At 46.3% G+C, this 25,766-nt stretch overlaps 1 protein-coding gene across 4 annotated transcripts in view; it reads right to left on the minus strand.

The window, feature by feature from the left end:
* Positions 1-6,085: 6,085 nt before the first annotated feature.
* Positions 6,086-25,766, minus strand: part of SLC6A4 (solute carrier family 6 member 4) — a 42,468-nt gene continuing 22,787 nt past the window's right edge. For 2 of the 4 annotated variants that reach the window (XM_036340861.1, XM_036340857.1), the window contains 11 exons: positions 25,454-25,592; positions 24,803-24,937; positions 24,339-24,442; positions 22,607-22,734; positions 22,234-22,346; positions 21,406-21,537; positions 17,914-18,013; positions 15,493-15,593; positions 11,144-11,311; positions 9,776-9,837; positions 6,086-6,711 (listed from right to left, as the gene is read on the minus strand). In XM_036340861.1, coding sequence (XP_036196754.1) covers positions 6,648-6,711; positions 9,776-9,837; positions 11,144-11,311; positions 15,493-15,593; positions 17,914-18,013; positions 21,406-21,537; positions 22,234-22,346; positions 22,607-22,734; positions 24,339-24,442; positions 24,803-24,937; positions 25,454-25,592 — 1,246 coding nt within the window. In that variant the 3' untranslated portion in view covers positions 6,086-6,647. The remainder of the gene's footprint in view (positions 6,712-9,775; positions 9,838-11,143; positions 11,312-15,492; positions 15,594-17,913; positions 18,014-21,405; positions 21,538-22,233; positions 22,347-22,606; positions 22,735-24,338; positions 24,443-24,802; positions 24,938-25,453; positions 25,593-25,766) is intronic. The other 2 variants (XM_036340860.1, XM_036340859.1) reach the window with 2 other exon arrangements.

Genomic DNA, 25,766 nt, shown 5'->3' on the forward strand with positions numbered 1-25,766 from the left:
TGCCCTTAACACCCCTCACCCCTGTGTTCGAGGGCCAACTATTTCACTTTTTAAAAAAAACATATTGTTACTGATTTCAGAAAGAAAGGGAGGAGAGAGAAATAGAAACATCAGTGATAAGAGAGAATCATTGGTCAGCTGCCTCCTGCATGCCGCACACTGGGAATTGAGTCCATAACCCAGGTGCATGCCCTCACTGGGGATGGAACTGTGACTTCCAGGTCCATAGGTTGATGTGCAACCACTCTGGCCAGAACAATAGTATTACTTTTATTAACTAAGTTTGGCGTAATTCAGGGAGAAGCAACAAATTAAGGGTTTCTTCTCCTTCCCCAGATATATAGATGTTTTTGCCTTTCATATTCATTCACACCTTTTCTGGGAACAGTGCCGTGATTTTTCCTTGGGAAAGTACCCTTAACTACTCTTAGTCTAGTGATCAAATGGGACTGAATAGGCTCCAAGTATGTGACTCAAGCTAGGCCAATTCTGAGATTTGACAGAACTTAAAAAGATGTTTTCCACTAGCATTGCTGATAGTGAAGATGAGGTAAGTCCAGAGTTGCAAAGAATGAGAGTCTGGCTGCCTGACAGAATAGAGCCAACCAAAGAAAGCAGAAATAAGAGAAAGATAAAGACCTACTGATTGCTTTTGAATCTCTGGTTCTAGTGGGGCATATATATTTTTTTAGATACTTAAACCAATACTTTTCCTTTTTCTCTTGGGCCAGTTTGAATTGGATTCCGGCTACTATAACCAAAAGCTCTATTTCAGAGTAAATCTATGCCAAGTTACAGAACATTCTTAATCTTTTAAAAATTGTAGTATAGCCCTGGTAGGTGTGGTTCAGCAGTTAGAGCATCGGCCTGTGCACCTCAATTCCTGGCCCCAGTTGGGGCTTGTGTAGGAGGCAACTAATGGATGTCTCTCACATCCATGTTTCTCCCTCTGCCCCATCCCTTTCTCCCTTCTACCCTCTTGAAAGCAATGGGAAAAATATCCTTGGGTGAGGTTTTAAAAAAAAAATTTAGTATAGCATGCATAAAGAAAGTGCATGTATCATGAATATATAGTTTAATGGATTTACACAGAAGAAACCTCAAACCCCTTCCCAGACTATGCCTCCACCCTTGACTTTTAACACCACAGATTTTGTTTTCTAGATAGTATAGTATTTATCCATCTATTGATGGACATGGAGTTTATTTTCTGTTTAGGGTTATTATGAATAATGCTTTTAGGAACATTCTTGTACTTGTCTTCTAGTGTGTACATATGTATGTTTTGATTGGGTAATACCTAGGAATGGAATTGCTGATCCATAGGGTATACATCAGCTTTAGTAGATACTGTGAGAAATAGTACCAAAATATACTCAAAATGTATGAGAGTTGCAGTTGCTCCACATTCTTGCTGATACCTGTTAATTGTTTATCTTTTGTCATCTTTTAATTTTAGCCATTCTGATGGATGGGATGCTGGGGTTTTTTGTTGTTTTTAATCCTCACCCAAGGATATATTTTTCATGAATTCCAGAGAAAACAAACTAGAATGACCTTTATAGTTTGGTGTTAGAAATGGAGATAATGGTGTGAATTCATTGTTTTCATGACAGAGAAATAATTATAGATGCAAATGAGTATATGTACTAGTACACACACACACTTGAGTTCTGTCCAGTGAGAGGATTTGGTATGAGACACCCCAATAGCAATGAGCATAACCTAGCACCTAGACCAGTGATGGCGAACCCTTTGAGCTCGGCATGCCAGCATTTTGAAAAACCCTAACTTAACTCTGGTGCCGTGTCACATATAGACATTTTTTGATATTTGCAACCATAGTAAGACAAAGACTTATATTTTTGATATTTATTTTATATATTTAAATGCCATTTAACAGAAAAATCAACCAAAAAAATGAGTTTGCGTGTCACCTCTGACACGCGTGTCATAGGTTCGCCATCACTGACCTAGATTTTGATTTATAAAAACATTCTTCACTAAAAGGAATCAGAGCTTCTTGGAGAAATGACTGTTGCAGAGAAAGCATAAGATGATACTGAAATATCTCACTCCAGGAGGGAAGAAAGTTTTCCAAGAATTAGGATGACATGTCAAAAGGACAAAAGAAAGCTTGAAGGGACTCTCACTGGCTAAATATGGGACAATTTGAGCATTGAAATAAATTATAATAATAATGGATTATAACCCACTGAATAAGAACCTGTAAAAAAAATTAATGTTCTGAAAGTTAGATGAGAAACAGGATATTTGCACAGTTTCAGAGCAATCCCTTCAAAATACGAATTAATTACAAAAAGAAAAGAATACAATGGAAAGCCTGGCAGACACTATCTTAAGTAATTGAAGTTAACATTACCAGTATGGGAATAACTCACCCCCCTCCACCGATATTTCTGCCAAATCACAGCCTGAAACTAATCATGAATAATCAATTATCAAATCATATTGAGGGGCATTCAACAAAATAAGTGGCCTGTCGTTTTCTAAAGTGTCAAGTTCATGAAAGTCAAGGAAAGACTAGGAAACTTCCAGACTGAAGGAAACAAAAGAGACAAACTACATGAAAAGTATGATTCTGGAGTGGGTCCTTTTGCTAAAAGGACAGTGTGGAATGGGATCTGAGATTAGATGGCAGTAATGCATCAAAGTTATTTTTCTGATTTTGATGGTTATGTTGTGACTGGAGGCCCAGTGCATAACATTCATGCCCTCGGGGGGCGGGGAGGGGCGGGTAGCAGTGGGGGAAGACCTTCAGCCTGGCCTGCACCCTTTAGCAGTCCAGGAGACCTGGGAGGATGTCCGACTGACGGCTTAGGCCTATGGGGAGTGGGCCTAAGTTGCAGTTGGACATCCTTAGCGCTTCCATGGAGGCAGGAGAGGCTCCCGCCACCGCCGCTGTGCTCACCAGCCCTCAGAGGGGTGCTCCCCCTGTGGGAATGCACTGACCACCAGGAGGCAGCTCCTGCATTGAGTGTCTGCCTACTGGTGGTCAGTGTGCATTATAGCGACGGGTTGTTCTGCCAGTTGATTTGCATATTACCCTTGTAATATATAGGATTACGTAGGAGAATGCATGCCCTTGTCTGCTGAGAACATATCCCTCATGATTATCTCTTTTGAGTTTAGTATCTGTGTGTTTAAGCTTTTATAGATGATGATTTTAAAGATAGACATGCAAATAATCTTTGGCCAGCAATCAGAAAATCTAGGCATAAGACCTGTTCTAGAGTTTGCCAGCTGTGTGAATTTGGCCAAATCACCCCCTCTGATATATCTTACTCCAGAAGGGAAGGAAGTTAATCCTTTGAGCCTCAGGCTCCTCATCTGCAAAGTTGGGGGAATAACATTTGTCACCCAGAGCTCTGATAATCAAATGAGATATGTGAAAGCACACTAAAGTTAAAGCTCTGCACAAATTGCAAAGACTTAAAATTATTTAGCTTTTGCTGAAATTTAATGTCTCTAATTCTAGGTAGTTTTGATGCTAAATATTTGCAAATGGCAGGCAGTGATATTTTGGGGGATATGTAAGTGTTTTGACAATATACAGTTAAGATTTCTATTTTAAACTTAAGAGTTTGGAAGGTTTTTTTAATGAGACCGAACAAATCTATCATGACATTAATAGTTATTGCAGTAACAATCCACAACTTAAAGCATTTTGTGTATCTTAAAGAGGGGACTCTACTTTCATACAAATAAAACTCATCTTTCATTCTGCTAAAGTTTAAAAATAAAATGTTTCATGTAAAAAATAACATTGGTTATTTTGTGGTAACATATTACCACTATTTTTGTTGTTGTTGTTGTTAATCCTCACCAAGGATATTTTTCCATTGATTTTTAGAGAGAGTGGAAGGGAGGGAGGGGGGAGAGAAAGAGAGAGAAACATTGATGTGAGAGAGACACATGGATGGTTGCCTCCCTCATGCGCTCTGACCGGCCATGGATTGAGCCTGAAACCCAGGTACATGCCCCCAACCGGGAATGGAATGCCATGAACCTTCAGTCCTCAGGCAACGCTCTATCCAGAGCCAAAGAGGCTGGAACCATTTTACCACTTTTGACAGAGGTGAAGAGTGGAAGAGATTTACTTACTCTTATTTGTAAGTATTGTGGAAGAAGGTAAAAATGAGGGGAAAGAAACGCCATTTATATAATTCAATTAACCATAATCTAGAATCTGAAGACCTCATTGGTACACCCAACACAAAGTATCCTGAAAAATTGTTTGTAAATCAAATCATATTAAATGCCATTGGAGAAATAACTGCAAATTCTTTAAAGTCCCTAATTTTATCTTTCAAAATATACATTTTTCATATATCAAGTTTTCTTAAGGTACACCTTTAATAATAGAGTTTGAATAAGAATGATCTTTCAAAATACCTTTTTTCTTTTAAATTAGCAAATGCTCTATGGAAATTTAGGTGTTTAGGCATAAAGATGTGATACCTCCTCCTCCTCAAATATTTGTTGTTTGGGCTGTGTTTAAAAATTGCTAGAGCCCTAACCGGTTTGGCTCAGTGGATAGAGCGTCAGCCTGCGGACTGAAAGGTCCTGGGTTCGATTCCAGTCAAGGGCATGTACCTTAGTTGGGGGCACATTCCCAGTGGGGGGTGTGCAGGAGGCAGCTGATCGATGTTTCTGACTATCTAGCCCTCTCCCTTCCTCTCTATAAAAAATCAATAAAATATATTTTAAAAAATTGCTAGAAATAAGCTACTATATTTGGAATCTTCAATTATAGAATTGAAGGACTGATATCTTTTCCCTAAATGAGAAGGTGGTTCTTCAGCAGACATTTTTTCTGATGAAGTGCTCCACCAATAACAGTTTCCAAATTAGCTGGCCAGTGAAAATCTATTTTGGTAACCTAAGAAACAGACAAAAACTTGCATTTGTGGTACAGCAAAGGTTTTACATGGGTTTTGTGATGTGTTGATAAGAGGAACACCACCTAAAATTCCAATGGAAATATGTTGTGTCATTTTCCGAAAAAGACTTCTCTTGAAAAGGTTAATTGTTTGAAACACCTAATGTAGAAACAATGCTGACTAGATTGCAACTATATGAAACAAAAGGACAGACATATTTAATATCCATCCTAAAATATTTATTTTGTTCATTGTGGGAAATGCCTATTAAACCAATTGAGAGGGGTGTTATTTTATTTTAATAGAGGAAATAAAACAAGTTCACCTTTTTTTTTTTTTTTTTAAGAAAATTTCAGGTGCTAAGAAAAACAAAGAAATTAGCTTTGTCACCAGGTTTGTTTCTGCCTCTAATGTAGTTATCTGAACTTTCAAGTATTGTTCTCTCATTAAAATTTAGAGGCAGTTAAGTAATGAGGAAAAAGAGCAATACTACAGAAAGTAAAGTTTAGGACTTTGAAATAGTCCTCCCATGGAACTAAATTCAACAGATTTTAATAAAAAAATCAATGACTTAACTCTGATATTGAAGAAAAAATTCAGGCTGTTTCAAGTAGACCAGAAAAGCTTTCTACAGTAGAGGGATATTCCTGGTTTCAACATTTCCTTTTTTGTATTTGGAGTTATAAATTTCATTCTCTAACATGCTTCTCAAGCAAGTACTATCTAGGCTCACCTTCCTAATTTAGTCTTTTTTTGTAACTCTCCCTGCATTTTAAATAATGTATGATTTCCAAGGTGACTTTAAAGTATATAACTTCTCACTTAGCATGTGGCTGTTTTGCTTTTATTATGTTACTTGTGGGATGACAGGTGAGAGCATAGTCTTTGCTGACAAAATGTTTAGCAGAGAGAGACAGGAATATGACAAAGTTCAGCAAATGCTAAAGGTTGGCCCATAAAGAAAGGTTTATGGGCGCAAGTAGTGTCCCTGGAAAAGGAAAAGGTGGCAGGCCATGCCGTAGTAATTATGTGCTTCAAATAATAGCATTCATACACATTTGAGTAGGTAGAATTGGTTGATGTAAGAAAAATTAGTGGAAATGCAAATCGTTCGGAATGGGCCCAAAGTATTGGAATAAAGATAAGGATACGCTGAAACAACAGTACACAGACACACGTGCTCACATTATTTTTCAGTTTAGTTTCTTATATTTTCCTCTCCTGACTCCACAGCAGCACATGGGTTACAGGGGTCTAGTAGATCCAGCTATGAAGTCTATGCTACTCAGAAAATAAATGGCTAGCAATAAATGGCTTATGCATCCATGAACAATGAGGGCTTTAGAAGCAAACATATGTCAGACACCAAGGATCATAACGAGAAATGATACAGTAGACGTTCACAGACTTGATTCTAAACCTAGTCCTAACTTGATTACATGGTGGTTTTCATCACCTCCATACACACCCTCACGCATCCAAAATCGTCCAGTTCGGCTGCATCACAGAGTCTAACATGGTAACATGTCCAGGAGATGGCACAGGAAGAAGTGGCTGGAGGCCATGAGAGTCTGGGCACCATAGTCTTTGGAGACTGTGTCTCTCTGAAGAAGGCCCTTCCATTGTCAGGCTTAGCTGGAACTCATTCCCTTGGAGGGAGAAGACGGTGCGACTCGTCAGAGCTGGAGGAGAGGTGGTGGAGAAGCCACTCCCCTCCTCTCGTTGAAGCATTTTAAACGGCATTCAGGCGGATGTCCCCACAGGGAATTTCTGTTGGTGTTTCTGGAGTGATACTTTTAATAATACGCTGCGGGGAAGAAAATAGGTTGTTATAAACATTCTTGTGATTTAACAGTACAGAAAAGATATTCCAACATTAATATTACAACAAAGTTTAAATAGCATTTTAATGGCATTTAATACTATGTTGGAATAGTCTCAAAGGAATTCCTAATTTATTCATTCCCAAGGGTGAATGGAAATGGAATATTTGGGAGTTACAGGCATCTGTAAACTAATTATGAAAGTCATTATATCACTCAAGGGAGAAAATGGGCCTTCAATAGAACTCTGCTGGCCTATAACATGCTTTTGAAGACCTAGGAAAACGCATCTTTTTCTCTGGAAGGAGGAGGTTTCATGTGGCCACAGGGCTCGGGGAGCAGAGTGAGTGCTGGGTCCTGGCGCCCTCCTGCCCTCAGCCCTGCGTACACACTACAGGCAGAGCCATCAGCCATGTCACAGCCAGGATGTTACTGATTTAATGAATCCACCTGTAAAGGCATACTGGTCAGTTCAAACCAGGGTGCAACTCATCACGTAATTTACATTTTAAAAGATGTGACCATTGAAATCACCCCTAAAGTCATCTCATTCTGACATAGTCCTCATCACGGGGGGGAAAGCTGAGAACTTTTGCATTAGAAACAGCTGAGGTACACAGAAGCTTCAAGACAGATCTGAAATATGCTTGGGCTTGTGTAGACAGCTTGCAGTAGACAGCTCGCCTGTAAAAGCATCAGGGTGACATGAAGCAGCTCAGGGAGGCGGCAGAGGGAAAACAGCAGCGCTGCAGAGGCTTAGAAAAATCTCTATGAAGTTGCTTCGTAAAATCTGTGATGGCAAAGTCTGACCACCGTAAGCAGGCAAAATTGGATCCGAACACCTTTTTTGATTGACTGATTTTAGGAGAAGTTCTACTAGTTGTCCTCTGTATTTTGGATTAAAAAGAACATAGTCCATGGCCCTGGCCTGGCAGCTCAGTTGGTTAGAGGGTCATCCTGATACACCAAGGTTGAAGGTTCGATCCCTGGTCAGGGCACATACAAGAAACAACCAATGAATGCATAAATAGGTGGAACAACAAATCGATGTTCTCTCTCTCTCTCTCTCATCAATAAATACTTTTTTTTAAAAAAGTACATAGTTCCCCTCAATCTTGTTTATTTCCTGGTTCTAGAAGTTCTTTGATGAGCAGGGCCTATGGAATTCAAAAAGTGCCATTCTCATAGTTAATGAAATTCACAAAATTGTACATGTTGTGTTCCTCATGATCTTAATATTCAAATACTGAAGCCTCACCCAGGAAACCCATTTAAAAAGGAATTCCTGAAGTGTCTATCAGCGGCTTTGAAATGTGAAGTTATAGAAAGCAACATTTCTCAAACCATCCTTCCCCGCAGATGAACGTGTAACCCGATTACACAGAAGTATGTAAGCCAATTAAATGGAATATGTAACCTGATTACACAGAATTATATCTTGCTAATTCGGAACTGGGCACAGATCACTCTAGTCTTAAGTGTTGCACAGAAAGAGAAGAAAGCACTGAGGTGTACGGTGAACCACATTGCACCCGGGCCCCCACCGACCTATTCAGCTGCCCCTCTGGCTGCTGATTCCCCCAGTCTGCCAGGCCCACCCTTGTTTTCATATTTCGGCAGCAGTTCAGTGGCCAGACTATGACTCAGAATTTGCCAGCCCTGGCCTTCTGTAAGGTGCTCATCTAAGAAATGGATCACTGTTGGGTGCTTACTCATCAGGGACCAGTATCTTGTGCAGAGTACCAGGGGCTTCTGTGAATGACCTAATTGAGTTGATGACGCCAACCTTGAGACTTCCACCTACAGGTGAATGTGATATCCTCCAAATTACAGGTGGGCAAGTGGTGGCTCCACAAACTCCAACCTGGTGTATGGCCGGGGCCCACAAGAGTTAAGAAACTTACCTTTCTCTCAGTCTTTATGTTGTTGTTGTTTTTTTACCATATTAACATTTCATATGCAGCCTCCCTCCCTCATAGAAAGAATGTTATAGATCAGTGATGGCGAACCTATGACACGTGTGTCAGAGGTGACACGCGAACTCATTTTTTTGGTTGGTTTTTCTTTGTTAAATGGCATTTAAATATATAAAATAAATATCAAAAATATAAGTCTTTGTTTTACTATGGTTGCAAATATCAAAAAATGTCTATATGTGACACGGCACCAGAGTTAAGTTAGGGTTTTTCAAAATGCTGACACGCCCAGCTCAAAAGGTCCGCCATCACTTACAGATCATCAAGTATGGTATTCACGAATAATTACCGTCCCTTGGTGTTCTTGGCAAAAAAAAAAACAAAAAAAAACAAACAACAGGACATGCTTTATTGCTCTCGGAGACATTAAATGCATCTCTTAGTGGGCATGTTAAAGCTTTTGGGAAGTCCTGCAGTAAAGAAACCTATTCAACTTGCCTTGATCCAGCATTCTCCAAAACTTTTTGACTACATAAAAAATTTCCCCCCTGAAGTAATGCCTATTGATAAGCCATGGAACGATTGATCCTTACAATATATTAACATTTGGGCCTCGCTGGCCTGGCTCAGTTATTGAGCATCAACCTATGAACCAGGAGGTCACAGTTCGATTCCCAGTCAGGGCACATGTTCGGGTTGTGGGCTCCATCCCCAGTGTGGGATATAGAGGAGACAGTCGATCAATGATTTTTTTTCTCATCATTGATGTTTATATCTCTCTCTCCCTCTCTGAGATCAATAAAAATATATTTTCAAAAAATATTAACATTTGGGAAATGTTAATCCAGTCCGACGAGCACATTTTAAGGCCACGAGAAGGTTAATAACTTGCCCTAGCTGAGCAGGTCTTCTCCCTCCCAGTCCTCCTTGACTGGTAACTCACTCTTCCCTCTCTGGTGGCCTCTGGCGAAGGTGGCCCTACGACCAGCCTTACCTCTGCCACTGACGGATCTGAGCTCTGTTAAGTATACACCTTTGGGTGGCATATCCTTGTGGCTAATGGGGAATTTGCAAGAAAGATGACCAAGATTTGAGTCTGTGCCCAAAGAATACTGACATTTATTAAACTGACCTTGGCCTCTGGGTTTGAATCAATAGAGCCAAGGGACCCTCACAGCTGCCATAAAGGACAACCTGAAGAAACAAATTCAATGATTAGGTCTGATCATGTGTTTCAAGCAACACCAGAGTTCAAGGCCCTTGGGAGGAATGAGATGTGACAGGACAGGGTTGGGTGTAGGAGATTAGTAACTCCTTACAGAGTTCTGTTCGCCGAGAGTTCAGTTTCCCTACTTGGACAAAGCAATGAACTCAGTTCTCAGGAAGGGCTGATGCTTAATTGCCTCATGTTTCTTAGAAGGCGTTTTAGGGAGATGAGTGCGTTGGTCTCATGTTTGGGTTTTGCTTCTTAGGGCCCAGAGACCAGCCCATCTGTTTTCAGCTCATTATGGAGTACCACCTCTTCTAGCTTTCCCCAAATACCACTCTTCCCCTTTGAGCTTATCCCCTACAAGAGCACCCACCTACGGACTTGGAAGCGACCTGAACTACTAATTCTACAACATAGGATTAAAAAAGTGGCAACTCACCTCTCCCTAACCTCTAGCTCCAATTTCTACATCAGCAAACTATGAGAGGGCAAAGTGAAGACAAAAGAGAAGCTGCAACTAAAGGGAGAGCATGGGACCAAGAATCAGGAGCCTTCCCTGACCGGTTTGGCTCAGTGGATAAAGCGTCGGCCTGCGGACTCAAGGGTCCCAGGTTCGATTCCGGTCAAGGCATGTACCTTGGTTGCAGGCACATACCCAGTAGGGGGATGTGCAGGAGGCAGCTGATGGATGTTTCTCTCTCATTGATGTTTCTAACTCTCTATCCCTCTCCCTTCCTCTCTGTAAAAAAATCAATAAAATATATATTAAAGAAAAAATTTTGTATATTGCCCCAGGCACCACTGATTTGATGCCAATGGCAAGCAGGAGGCAAAGGAGTTATCTGGTAGTTTAGGACACTGCCTACACCCCACGCTGTACACCATGCTGCTCCCAAATGACCAGCTCCTTCCTTCACTGTTGATTTGAGGGTTATGGGAAATGCCTTAAGAGGACAGTGGCAGCCGTGTGAGGTCTACATGGTGTAAGCTATCTATAATAATAAAAGGGTAATATGCTAATTAGACCGGATGTCCTTCCAGGCGTCATTCCAGACGAAGCTGGGGCTGGAGGGAAGCGGTGCCGGCAGCCGGGGGAAGGAAGGCCTACTCTTGCACGGATTTTCGTGCATTGGGCCTCTAGCATAAATATATAAGGTGAATTTCATGTGGTGGACTTATCTCCTTTGAATAGATCATAATAAGAGAATCCTTTTCTCCCCAAACAATTGCCAGTCTGCACACACACACTCACACACACACACACACACACACACACTAGCGAGCACACACCTCCTTCAGTGTCCCTGGAGTGATGATCAGCCGGTAGGTGATGTATGTGGGGATGCAGATGAAAGACGAGGTTCCGATGCAGTAGCCCAGGACGATGCTCCAGGGAGGGTAAGTATACTGGAAAAGTCGCAGCTGTGGCGGGCTCATCAAAAAGCTGCAAATGATGAACTAAAACAGAAATCCCAAGAAACATTAAAAATCTTAACGATATCTGTGCAACCAGACCCAGTTCTGATACCACGAACACCAAAGGTAAAGCTAAGATACTTTCAGGAAGTTCCCAAACTGTGCGCAGTATCTTAGCTTGAACTCTGACACACTAAATGCACCAATTCCTGTGCCTAATTTACTGCAAAATAAAACAGCCAGGTGCTTATCTTGACTTTCCTCCCAACCCCCTCCCCCCCCACCTCAACCTCTACACTGAGAGTCTACGGTGATGATGTGAGGTTTATGGGATGGGAGTCTGGGTGTCAAGGCCTCAGAATGTTATTTAAGGGAGTGACAGCACCCCTTCGGGGCAAAGGGGAGGAGATCAGCCGACACCAGAAGTGGTTTGGGCTCCTCTTATCAGACGGGGGAGGAATAAGGGGGAGGAATAAGTGGTGTGACCGCTCCACGGCCCCTGCCACCCCGGCTCCTGGCAGCCCGGGGACCTCCTGTTCCCCTCCGCTTTGCTCCCATGTCCTCCTGCCTTCCTCGGCTGCGGTGGTTTTGGTTGGATAGAAGGGACCTATGTCCAGGAGAGAGAATGAGGTTCCTGGGTCTGTGCTCCTTCTCTCCCCTGCCCCAGGGCTCTCTGCTTCCTGCATTAAGCGCCTTAGCTGGGGTCGCTACAAGGCTGGCTGTGCCCCCGTACATCCCAACAAGGAATGCCTGCCTGCCACAGGCCCCCGTAATGAAAGGGATAATGGAAGGAAAAAGCAGCCTAATCTACTTTCTCCTTGAAAATTCAGTGAAGAATTTGAGCAAGAAAAATTCCACGGTGTGCTCCCAACACTCGGGTTATGCGTTTTCTTATTTCAGTTTGGTTTCCAGAGAGAGTGTAAGTATCGGTTTTTGCCTAGTAACCACTGTGGCCAAATACTTATTGCTCTTGATTTAATTTTATTTTATTTCATAGTCATAAAGAAGACAGTAATGTAAATTACTTGTGTGGTTAAACATCTATTTATATCTCTTTTTTTCTTTGTCTGCAGGTAATAAAATGGGAAATTGTTAAACACACATCCATCTTCTGAGCAGTGTTATCCTAAGCCCAGGAGGAAGCTTTCAAAACAGGAGCCCCGCCAACTGCAAACCTTTCTCTGGACTTACTCTCCTCACTCCAGACATGGCTACTAAGGAGGGTAGTTTTGGAACAGGGAAGGGGGCGGGGGTGGGGGGGGTGTCTGGTTAGGAACCATTCCTGCTGTGACTCCTCTCATCTTGACGTCATGTGTGAAGTCCAGTGCAGCTCAGGGAGGCCTCACGCCTTTGTTGTGGCCAGGAGGCGTTGTTTCAGACACCCCTTTGCACGTCCCAGCCTCGCCCCTTTGCACGTCCCAGGCTCTCCTTGCTCAAAGACAATATTTTCTTTTTTTGTAACTTGGCTTCAGTGACAAAGATTATTTTTAGTAAGCTACTCATTGTTTACCTAAAGCAGCCTTATAAAGCCCAGAGCAGGGGATCTGTTTAAGTAAACCCAGAAGTGGAAGACAGATGTGCCTCCTCTTCACCGTGCCCCAGAGCACTTGCCTCTACAGGACACGAGGAAAGCGAGCATCACAGGAATTATGAGTAATGTGTCTGAAGCCAGATCTGCACGTAGGTGTTGCTGGACAGCAAAACACACAGGAGTTCGCCCGGTCCGCCCAGACACCCAGCAGTTCACAGAAATGAAAACAATAAAAGCCTGGGGCCAGGGTCAGTTTGAGATGCGAGGCACTCACCTCGGGCACAACACTTCAGGGGCCAAAATGTCAGGAGTCAAGCTAAGTAATATCTGAGCGCAGTATGTTACAAAGACAGGATCTGACACGGCCGGATTAGGGCGAGAGAGTGAGCTAAGTCATCCCAGTGCAGGGTTGGATCCTGTCTCTATTTTAAATGTTGATATTTTGTTCATCAGGGATTGTTTGGGGCATTAACTTCAGGTTTTTAAAAAAATATTGCATTAAAATAGCATTTACAGCCCTGGCCGGTGAGGCTCAGGGGTTGGAGCATAGGCCCGTGCACCAAAGGGTCTCAGGTTCCGTTCCCAGTCAAGGGCATGGGCCTGGGTTGCAGGTTCAATTCCTGGCCCCAGTTGGAGCATGAGTGGAAGGCAACCAATTGATGTGTCTCTCTCACATTGATGTTTCTCTCTTTCTCCCTCCCTCCCTCTTTCCCTTCCACTCTCTTTAAAAAAAACCCAATGGAAAAAATATTCTCAGGTGAGGATTAACAAAGAAAAAATAGCATTTATTTTTATTGCTGAGATTTTGGGTGCCCCCTTAAATTTTATGTCCGTGTTGAGTGCCTCGGTTGCCCCTCCCAAATGTCAGCCCTGGACATCATTTCCTGCCTGTGTGGGGACTGCTGAAGCAAACAAACAAACACGACTTCTTCCCTCAAGAAACGAATCCAGTGTCTCCTTCCTTTGAAAAACAAATGAAAGGATTTAAGTAGATTACAGAGAAGCACTGGTAATAACGTAAATGAATAACCCATTTATGTCAGGATTCGACTTCTAGTAATGTCAGGCAGGTGATTCAGACCAACCCTCTCGCTGGAAACAACTACCGTTTCTGAATTCTAAAATGGATATGTTTCTAATGTATCGAAAAGCGACAAGAAGTTGGTAAGGCAACAAGGAACGACCGGGCCAGGGTCTAGGGGACCCTGGAGCCCAAAGCCCACGCCAGAGCCGCCTGGCGTTCCTGCTGCTCGGCTGGCCCAGGTGTTGGAAACCTCGAGGAGGAATTCTGGGGAGAGGCATGGGCAGTGTTGAGAAGGCCAGGTGAGCATGCTGTCCATCTCACAGACTAATGTGTTGTACAAAAAGTACAGAATAAAGGGCTTCCCTGAGAAAATCAAAACAGATCGCAAAGAGGGCTGTTTTCAAAGAGGAGGAAGGCACAGCCGTGTGCCAAAGGCAGAGACGTCCTAAGGACAATGGATGGCCCAGACGCTGCTAATAAGCTGGAGCTTATTAGGTAGGAAGTCTACCGTAATAACGTTTCCGGCGCTAACGGTAGACAAGCTCCCCCTTCCCAAATAAACCTACAGGTACACGAAAGACCAGGACAGCAGTCCCTGCCGATGTGCACGGCGTGGCTTCCCCCCAGGCCACCTCCGAGTGCACGTGGGGTGCTAGCAGGTGCTTTCCGTCGCTGGGCAGACATCTCCTCCAGACGGACACCAGGGAAGCGCAGGGCACCTGCAGCAAAGATGCTGTGGCCACCGAACACGTCCTGGCAAATGGGCAACGGCTGATCCCAAATGTTCTCATCCAGCTCCTTCGGCAATAAGTAGATTCTACTTTGGATTCAGGTCATACCGGAGGACCTGCGTGGGGGCGTCTTTAAGAAAATGGACACAAGCCTGGCCGGCGCGGCTCAGTGGCTGAGCATCAACCTACGAACCAGGAGGTCACTGTTCAATTCCCTGTCAGGGCACATGCTCAGGTTGTGGGCTTGATCCCCAGTGTGGGGCGTGCAGGAGGCAGCCAATCAGTGACTCTCTCATCATTGAAGTTTCTATCTTCACTCCCTCTCCCTTCCTCTCTGAGATCAATAAAAATATATTTTTTTAAAAAAGAAAAGAAAATGGACATAAAACCACTAGGACCCTGCCCAGGGCCTCGTGAGCAGCCCAGTAAAGCCTTCCCTGGCCTTGAACAGTTCTTAATTGTCATGTGACCTCAAACCCTTTACTTAACATCTCTAAGCCTCAATTTTCTTTAAATGTAAATTGGGGTATTAGAGCTATACTACCTCACAGAATTGTAGTGAGGATTAAAAGTAATACCACGTCTGGCCTGGTGCTTACTGTTCAATAAACGTTGTTTATCATGATCCCTGAGCTGGGAAGGAAGCAATAAGGTGACCGAGGCCTGGATGACGCTATGGTGTTGGAAGTCAGAAGAGTGGTTAGCCAGGCTGGGCACGGTGACTGGGAGGGGACACAGAGGGGCTTCAGCTCATTGCTTTTCTTCTTGGTATGGTTTTGGCTACAAAAATGTGCTCCCTCTATAATAGTGCATGGCATGTACACTTACAATTTGGACCCTTTTCTGTGTATGTTTCACTTCGATATGATTTATTTCCTGTAAGTGTTTGAGTGGGTCTTTCTCCAGGGCAGGAAGGAGAAGGGAAATCACAACTCACCAGGAGAAACAGAGGGCTGATGACCACCCAGCAGATCCTCCAAAACCATCCGGGACTGAAGCCCAGCATCTCCTTCACGTCGCTGCAGAACTGGGTGATGCCTGCAACCAGCCAGGGGGAGAGAAAGAGAGACTCATCACTGCAAGAGGACGCGGGCTGTCCGGTCCCTCAGAGAGAGAAGCCACCATGAAATATCCCGTGAGGGGCTCAGGGCACCAATCTGGGCTGAAAGTGGGACAGAGGGACTTGTCCCAGAATTGCATTTCAGAGCAAGCAACGTTCTTTCTACATAGAGTAGGCTGGGTAGGGGGACCGCTGGGGAGAGGCCTAAAGCCCCCTCCTGGTGCCCACACGGCCTTTCTTCTTTTTTTTCATCTTTATTGGGGTTTTTTTTGTTTTTGTTTTTGCTTAAAGTATTACAAAGGGTATTACATATGTGTCCTTTTTTTTCCCCCCGCCCTTGACAATCTCCTGGCCTCCCCTACCCGCCAGTGTCTTATGTCCATTGGTTATGCTTATATGCATGCATACAAGTCCTTCGGTTGATCACACTGCCTTTCTAAGATCTCAGCATACATGTTATTGCATTGGTACTATGGAAAAGGAAGTTACGTTTTAGTTTGGAATGACGAACCCGCTCAACAGAGACTGACTTGGACCTTGTGACCATGTACGGGAAACTTCCAAGAGAACATTTTAACCACAGCACAGCCCAGCCCCCTGTCAGAGCACCATCAAGGTTCTTCTGTCAAAGTAAACTGGCATGGAAGTGAGAAGTGAGACCCCGGCTGGTGAGAAATCGAAAAGGGGCAGGAAGGGTGCCCTGTGCTGGCTTCCCTGAGAGAGCCTGGCAGTACCTCGGGCAGGTCTAGAATGGTGCTCACACTTGAACTTTGTCATCTGAATTGCCGAGGAGGTGGGGAGGACTTCTTTTTAAAAAAAACTGGACTCATGTGCAACACAAAACATGCCCCCCCTTCATATCTATATATATAAAACCCTAAGCAACTGGTCAACCATTTGACCAGTTGCTATGACCACCAGGGGGCAGACGCTCAAGGCAGTGTTAGTGTACTCTGACAGGGGGAGCACCGCTCAGCAAGCTTACTGAGTGGCAGTGGGGCCAGGATGAGCGGGAGTGGTGCGGTGCCCGGCCCAGGCTCAGGCTCCTCCACGGCCACCTGCCGCTTCGCACACTACATCCCTTGGGGGATGTCGAACTGCCGGTTTCGGCCCGAACCCTGGCCAGCCTATGAGGATCAGCCCAAAACCGGCAGTCTAACATCCCCCGAGGGGTCCCGGATTGCGAGAGGGTGCAGGCCAGGCTGAGGAACCCCACCAGTGCACGAATCCGTGCACCAGGCCTCTAGTTATACATAATGACAAACACACTAAAGCTGTTTTATTATCATAGGAACTAGGAAAATAAACACATTTTCAGAATGAGTTCGTCTCTTCTGGACTTTAAAGATAAAGAGAGACATCCCTGGACCTGGTTGTCTTCACTCTGATTGCCTGTGCCCTCCCCAGCCCCACGCAGGGGCTCCTGGGACTCCTGCCGGGGGACCCAGGTGAGCTCACTGGGTGTGCTCCTTCCCAGTGGTTTCATCCTTATCAGATTCCATCCCAGTACCTGAGGCGGTTTCTCCAGGGCAGATCATCCAAACAGGAACATTCTTGCCTCCTCCCCAGAAGATAAACTCCTAACCCCTGCCTCCGGACTCTGCGGGGAGCTCTTGCTTGCGAAATGTAAGCTGAGGGCTGCTCTCTGTGACAGTGAAATATGGTCCCTGCAAATGCCTTCACCGGGCCCTGGGTCTCTGTGTTCCGCCCAGTTCTCACCGCCAGTCAGGATGGTAAGCATCCACTGTGGGTGAGCTGCAGGGACCGCTTCAGCCTGTCTCCACCGGGTAAACATTTCAACTCAGAGGGAAGCCCTAGCCCATTTGGCTCAGTGGATAGAGCGTCGGCCTGTGGACCAAAGGGTCCCCGGTTCACTTCCAGTCAAGGGCACGTACCTCGGTTGCAGGCTCCTCTCCAGCCCTGCTCAGGGCTTATGTAAGAGGCAACCAATCAATGTGTTTCTCTCACAACGATATTTCTCTCTGTCTTTCCCTCTCTGTAAAAATCAATGCAAAAATATCCTTGGGTGAGGAAGTAAGTAAGTAAATAAATAAATAAAATAAACTCAGAGGGAAAAAACATCCTCCCCAGGTAAATGCGACCTGCTGTGCGAGGGTGGCGGAGAGGAGGGCCTGTTTCTGAGGAAGGCACTCACCTGAGCTTATCTCACAGACCCACCAGGAGGTGACATCTCTCACCCTCCCCCCCCCCGCCCTTTGGTGAAATCAGCCCTTCCCCAGTCTGGTGGCTACGGGCTGACAGAGACAGGACTGTGGCTGGTGGAAGGAAGCATCTTACCGTAGAACCAGAACACAGCCATCGCTTCTATCAGGGCCACGGTGAGCACGGCGGGCCCCGTGGCGTACTCCTCCAGCAGCTTCACCACGTAGGCCCCGCCCTGCAAAGGCGAGCAGGCCCTGGTCAGGGGTCGCCTGAGGCATCGCCTCCTCTTTACCAGAGGGGCCTCAACGAAGGATCATTCTGGGGAGTCCCACCGTGGACCTAATATAAGGGCCTCAGGGTGGACCAGATTCCACCCCTCGAGGCCTCTCCCCTCCCAGTGGAGTGCCCCCTTCGTGTTTCCTCTCGCACTAAGTTTTAAGAAACAAACTCGAAACCAAGATGGCGGCATAGGTAAACACCGGAGATTGCTGCCTCACACAACCACTTCAAAAATACAACTAAGAGACGGAACGGACATCACCCAGAACCACAGGAAGGCTGGCTGGGTGGAAATTCCACATCTAGAAGGAAAGAGAAAAGCATACCGAGACTCAGAGGAGGCGCAGTGTGGAAGTGAAATACTAAGGGGCAGAGGTGCGCGCAGAGCGGGCTGGCGGCTGAGGGCACGGTTGTCTGTTTCAATCGGGAGGGAGTCTCAGGCTCTGAGCTCCAGTTCCAGGACCCAGACTCAAATGGGAGAAGAGGGACTGTCTGGCATCAGTCGGAACTCGAGGGCAGCTTTCTCTCTGAGGTTTGCAGCGGTTGCTGGGACACTGAGAGGCAGAGCCTCTGGGGACGGGACTGAGAGCAGCCATAACTGCTCGCTCCACCTGCCCTGTTGATCCCCTGGGACCCGCCCCGCCCAAGCCCTGCACAGAGGCATTTGTGGGATAGCCTCAGGCAAAGGCTAGATTAGCACTTCCCTAGAGGACAGAAGTTCTCCCACTGCAGGCACAGCTGATTCTCACAGCCAGTTGGCCTGGAAGTCAAATCCTCCCAGTGTTACCTACAACAATCAAGGCTTAGCTACAACAAGACTGCGCACAAAGACCACAGGGGGATGCACCAAGAGTGTCTACCTCAAGTAATTGGGACACTTAGCACAGAAAGCCACTCTATCGACACAGCAAAGCATAAAAAATGCTGAGACAAAGAAACAGGACACAAATGACAGAACTGGAGGAAAGCAGGCTGCTGGATATAGAATTCAAAACCACACTTTTGAGGTCTTTCAAGAGTCTTCTAGAGACTGCCAATAAACTTAATGAGATCTACAAGAAATTTAATGAGACCCTCGATGTTGTGATAAAGGACCAACTAGAAATTAAGCATACACTGACTGAAATAAAGAATATTATACAGACCCCCAACAGCAGACCAGAGGAGCACAAGAATCAAGTCAAAGATTTGAAATGCGAAGAAGCAAAAAAGACCCAACCAGAAAAGCAAAATGAAAAAAGAATCCGAAAATACGAAGATAGTGCAAGGAGCCTCTGGGACAGCTTCAAGTGTACCAACATCAGAATTATAGGGGTGCCAGAAGATGAGAGAGAGCAAGATATTGAAAACCTATTTGAAGAAATAATGACAGAAAACTTCCCCCACCTGGTGAAAGAAATAGACTTACAGGTCCAGGAAGCGCAGAGAACCCCAAACAAAAGGAATCTAAAGAGGACCACACCAAGACACATCATAATTAAAATGCCAAGAGCAAAAGACAAAGAGAATCTTAAAAGCAGCAAGAGAAGAAACTCAGTTACCTACAAGGGAATACCCATACGACTGTCAGCTGATTTCTCAACAGAAACTTTGCAAGCCAGAAGGGAGTGGCAAGAAATATTCAAAGTGATGAATATCAAGAACCTACAACCAAGATTACTTTATCCAGCAAAGCTATCATTTAGAATTAAAGGTCAGATAAAGAGCTTCACAGATAAGGAAAAGCTAAAGGAGTTCATCACCACCAAACCAGGATTATATGAAATGCTGAAAGTTATCCTTTAAGAAGAGGAAGAAGAAGAAAAAGGTAAAGATACAAATTATGAGCAACAAATACGCATCTATCAACAAGTGAATCTAAGAATCAAGTGAATAAATAATCTGATGAACAGAATGAACTGGTGATTATAATAGAATCAGGGACATAGAAAGGGAATGGACTGGCTATTCTTGGGGGGGAAAGGGGTGTGGGAGATGCGGGAAGAGACTGGACAAAAATTGTGGGTGGGGAGTGAGGGCGGAAGGTGGGGTGGGAACTGGGAGGAGGCGAGTTTTGGGGGGGAAAAAGAGGAACAAATGTAATAATCTGAACAATAAAGATTTAATTTTTTAAAAAAAGAAACAAACAAACAAACTCAAAAGGGCCTTGATCTGTTTTCAACTTTCTTCAATTTACCGAGCACCTACTGTATATACTCTACCTTAGAGAATCCCGGTCCCTAAAGACTGAATCTGGGCCCTGCCGGTGTGGCTCAGTGGTTGAGCACCGACCTATGAACCAGAAGGTCACGGTTCGATTCCCGGTCAGGGCCCATGCCCGGGTTGTGGGCTTGATCCCAGTGAGGGGCGTGCAGGGGGCAGCCCAGCGATGATTCTCTCTCATTATTGATGTGTCCACCTCTCCTCCCTTCCTCTCTGAATCTGGGAGATCACACAATGCCAGACCCACTGAGTACATGGGTCACACCTTCCGCCCTAACTCATCGGTCCCTCGGGTCCTGCTCAGGCTCCCAGCACCCTATCGAAGCTCCACAGACACTGGGTCGTGGCTTGAAGATTCATATCAGCAAAATCTGCCTTGAGACAGGACACAAGCTTAGGAAATCTGTGGGTACTTATCTGATGTCCGTTTTTACAGTATTTGCTTCAGCTACAAAAAAAAAAAAATATATCACTGGAGGGGATCTGACATCTTCACCATTGCACGTTCTCTGGAGGAGACCAGGTGACATTGCAAACCTGAGACGCCAGCCTCCAGGTGCTCTGCACATCCGGGCATCAGGGCAATATTGCCACGAAAGCAGCCCAAAGGGCTGGGAATACACTGGAAAAGCAAATCTTCGTTTCTCTCCAGATGTGCTGCCACGCCTGGAATCTAGTTGGAGTGACTGGAACATGCCAAGAGTCTCCAGATTCTACGGACAGATGCCACTAGAAACAACTTTTCTATTTATCTTTGATGACAAGCTTTTTTTTTTTTTTTAAATATATTTTATTGATTTTTTACAGAGAGGAAGGGAGAGGGATAGAGAGCCAGAAACATCGATGAGAGAGAAACATTGATCAGCTGCCTCCAGCACACTCCCCACTGGGGATGTGCCCACAACCAAGGCACATGCCCTTGACCGGAATTGAACCTGGGACCCTTGAGTCCGCAGGCCGACGCTCTATCCACTGAGCCAAACCGGTTAGGGCAGATGACAAGCTTTTTATAAGCCTCCCCCTCTCCCCCTCTTTGGCCCCAAAGCCAGGGCACCATGTGGGATGGAAGGAAAGGAATGGCTTCTTGGAGTGTTCGTCCTCCCGCCCTCGGGGAGCTGACTCAAAGCCGAGGGGTGGGATACTCACAAACGTCAGGGTGAACAGGGACCCGAAGAAGCAGGTCACGACCACACCGAGCACCAACAACTCCCGGCGCTTGGACCAGATGTGCGGAAACTCATCCAGCACCGCCGTGATCACCCCCTCCAAGCCTGCAAACTGAGGGGGACGCACACATGGTCACAGGGGCGGCTTCGGCACCAAGCTGTCACCTCCAGGACGGTGAACGGGAGGGCGGGGTTAAGACCGGCGAGGGACCCGGTAAGCTGCTCAGGATCAGCAGCCCTCACTGCAACTACCTTTTCCTGTTTACAGTCCTTCAGAGCCCATCCCTGAGGACATGAGGAAGGAAAACACAGCACGTGGAGAGGACTTCTTAGGGGAGGTCTCTTGGGGAGCCTTTGGCTGCACCAGAAACGCCAACTCAAAGCCCAGACTCGTCCACGCTAAGTGCAAGGCCCGGAGCCGGATGTGGGCGGCAGGGCACTGAGACGCAGGCGACCTTGCCCTGGCCTTTTGCCGCTGCCATCAGGTCATGGGACCGTGCACAGTGATAGCAGCTCACATAGGCTGAGCCCCTGGCCCGTGGATATACACCCAGTCACCCCATCCATGACTCTCTAAGGTACTAGAGGGCAGTAAGCACAGTCAATGCGGAGTGAATTAAAGGCTGGGGGGGCACCAGGAGGGGGCAGCCAACACCACCTGGTGGGGGGTGGGGGGGGGGGGGCGGGGGGGAGGGGGCGAGGGGAGGCCAAGATGGGAGGGAACAGGTACAACTTCCTCTTTCCACTCACCTTCCTCCACCCCCACCTTTCCCCCCTCCTCTCCGTCCTTCCCTCCCCATCCACTCACCGTGCTATCCAAGCCCAGTGTGATCAACATCAAGAAGAAGATGATGGCAAAGAAGGTGGACGCGGGCATGTTGGCGATGGCTTCTGCGTACGTGATGAAGAGGAGGCTGGGGCCTGAGACAGAGGGGGAGGGGGAGCCCATAGTGTATTCAAGGCCCCGGTCCGGGGTGTCCAGGGAGCTGCCCCACACCCACCATGGCCTGAACACCGGGAAAGGGTTGAGATCTCCAAGGCATTACATTTCTTTAAGATCTTTGAAAAATTAAACAAAATTAAACATTTAGAAATCATTCAAATGTTAGATATTGAAAAGGTCCAAAGAGCAGCAAAGCAATTCCATGGGAACAAGGGACCTGAACAGAACGAGGCCCCACCTGCGTCTTTGGCCACCTCGGACACATCTTCCTTCCGCATCTCAGCCATGTAGCCAAGCACCGTGAAAATGACAAATCCCGAAACGAAGCTCGTCATGCAGTTCACCAGGCTGGTCACCAGGGCGTCCCTGCAGCAGAAAACCCAAGGGGGCTGAGACATGTCCAGGTCAGGAGTCTGAGGAGCGTCTGTCTCGGGATGCGGCAAGGGCGAGCGGGTAGAGCTCACGGGGACGTCGAGCCCGACCTGGTGTCCCTTCCCCCTCCCAGCGCCCGGCCTCTCAGACTGTTGGACCAGCCGTGAAGCACAAGCTGCCCTTATCATCACGCGTGGCAGGGAGGACAGCTGGTCAGGGTGATTTTAAAATGCCGCCCTGATGTGAACCAGCACAGCACAGACCTCGGTTTCAAACAAGGTTTGCTCTGAAGCAGGGCCTGGGTTAGGTGGGGGCCGAAGGACACCTTGGCCTCCCATTTTATAAAAAAAATATATATTTTATTACAGAGAGGGATAGAGAGTTAGAAACATCGATGAGAGAGAAACATCGATCAGCTGCCTCCTACACACTCCCACTGGGGATGTGCCCGCAACCAAGGTACATGCCCTTGACCGGAATCGAACCTGGACCCTTCAGTCCGCAGGCTGACGCTCTATCGACTGAGCCAAACCAGTCAGGGCTTGGCCTCCCATTTGTGAAGCGCTCAGATTTAGGCTTTTGCATCCTGTGCCACTGAGGTGACAAGACGCCACAGTGACACCCTGACACTTGTAATAGAAGACCTCGTCGTAGGACTTCCGGCCGGTGTCCCAACGCAAGGCCACATTGCTCGGGCGTGTGTGAATTCCTTTTTATTTTTGTAATTAATTCTGTAATTATGAGTAGCATAATTTGATTGCTGCACCTTGCCATCTGTGATAGAACATTAAAACAAAGTCAACTCTAAAAATGGTGAGTGATATTTAAATCATAATTGGCGCAATACTTTCTTTTATCAACATTTCTGAAATAAGATTTTACCATAAAAATGATGTTGTTTCGTGTTGGTCAAAATAGTTCAATCAGCCCTGCCTGGTGTGTCTCAGTGATGAGAGCATCGGCCTGCGCACCGAAAGGTCAAGAGTTCAATTCCCGGTCAAGGGTATGTGTCTGGGTTGCAGGTTTGATCCAGGCCCCTGGTTGGGGCGAGTGTGGGAGGCAACAAATCGATTTCTCTCTCTCTCTCTCTCCCTCTCCTTCTCTCTCTCTTTCCACCCCACTCCCTTCCACTCAAAAAAAAAAAAAAAAAATCAATGGAAAAAATATCCTTGGGTGAGGAGTAACAAAACAAAAAGGAAAAAATATTGCTCAATCATTATACTTTTTGTGTCTATATACATAAACAAATGATCACATTATAATTGTGTTGTTAAATACAATAAGTCAAATATAAACATTTAGTGCCTGTTGCAATTTTTTGTAAACCTGCTTTAGAATTTCTTAATTAATTTTTTTAAATATACAGAGACTCACAGAATGGAAGTGGCCTGGGGCCTCTCTCAGCCCCTGAGTGGCCCGGGTGAGGCTCTGGCTAAGGGCGAGTTGATCAGGGACCTATGGCACCCCTGAGGGTCAGAGTGTCAACATGGCCTGAGCCCAGCCAGGTTTGAGGCCATTGGTTCGATCACCTTCCTCCGGATCGGCTGACTTACACTCACCCCACTTTTAAGCTTTGCTTGGGGGGCCCCGATACTCACTGGTAGCAGTTGTTGTTGAATTTGTTGTAGCTAGCAAAAGCCAGTAAGACCCCAAAGCCAGGACCGAGAGAAAAGAAGATCTGCGCAGCAGCATCCACCCACACCTGGAACACAGCAGGGGAAGGGTGAGGGCCGGGGCCCTGGGCCCAGGTGGGGTGCGGGCGGGGCCAGCGCCTCGCGCCCCCACGTGGCTGTGCACAGACACCGATTAGCAGCTCTCCCGGCTTGTTCCAGGGATGGCCACACAGCCAGCGCCAACAGATGCGGTTTCCCTTCTGCCATGTGGGCACAGACCAAGCCAGTGACCTCAACTGGACTTTTCCTGCGTGTATTCCTGATGGAAAGCATCACTGCAGACTTGCCACCGAACCCACATTTGCGTTGTTGCTACTGTCCTATTGGGAGGGTTAGTTTCACTTAGTAAAATGACAGAGAGGTGCACACCATTTTCCTCATTGTCTTACCCCTGTCTCCAGGAGTTTCTGCCAGTTGGGTTTCAAGTAGAAGAGAACACCCCTCCAGGCTCCGGGGAGGGTGGCCCCCCTCACCAGCAGGACCAAAAGGATGATGTAAGGGAAGGTGGCTGTCACCCACACCACCTGTGAGGACGGGAAGACAGGTTATCACCACGTGGATGTTGGTGTCTTTTATTCTTGAAAACCTTCAAGAAAGGAGATCTACCCCTTTCCTTTTCTCTGTGATTGTAGGAGGGAGGGTGCTGGGGCAGACTGGTCACAGCCTTCAGAATCAGACAGGGACCTGACCCACCACTGGGTGTTGCTAACTACCTCCAAACCCACTCCCCACCTGTAAGTGGGGCAAGAATCTAGCAGGAAACAGTCAAGTAGCCACTGAGCAAATTATTGCCACTATTATCAACTGTGACTCTACCAGGGGGTTAAAGAAAAAAAATTTTAAAGCATGTAATGGTTCTTGGAAGTGGCCCATTTCTAGAACCTTCTAACATTTGGTGGAGAGAGACTGCACATCATGGGATGTGTCTGGTGTAGAAGGAGACAATGCCCTTCTGTCTGTGGCTGTCTGGCCCACCGAGTTCTCAGTTGGAGATCCCCTGGGGCCCCCTGGCAGGCCCAGAGCAGCGGAGTCCTCCTTACCTTTCCAGATGTTTTGACGCCTTTCCAGATGCTAAAGTAGATAATAGTGAAGATGAGCATGATGCAGAGGGCAAGCTGCCAGCTGACGCCCCCCAGGTCCTGCAGCCCCTTGGACCGGTGGATCTGCAGGACATGGCGCCTGGAGTGAAAGAGGAAGAAAGGCCTGGGGATGGTCCAAACAGTGACCTGAGCACAGCGTTGTGATACCTGGAGGAGGGGCCAGGACGACATGGGCCTGGCCAGTGTGGCTCAGTGGTTGAGCATCGGCCATGCACCAAGAGGTTGCCGGTTTGATTCCTGCTTAGGGCACATC

The sequence above is a fragment of the Myotis myotis genome, unplaced genomic scaffold (genome assembly GCF_014108235.1).
Source record: "Myotis myotis isolate mMyoMyo1 unplaced genomic scaffold, mMyoMyo1.p scaffold_m19_p_17, whole genome shotgun sequence".
Taxonomy (NCBI): Eukaryota; Metazoa; Chordata; class Mammalia; order Chiroptera; family Vespertilionidae; genus Myotis; species Myotis myotis.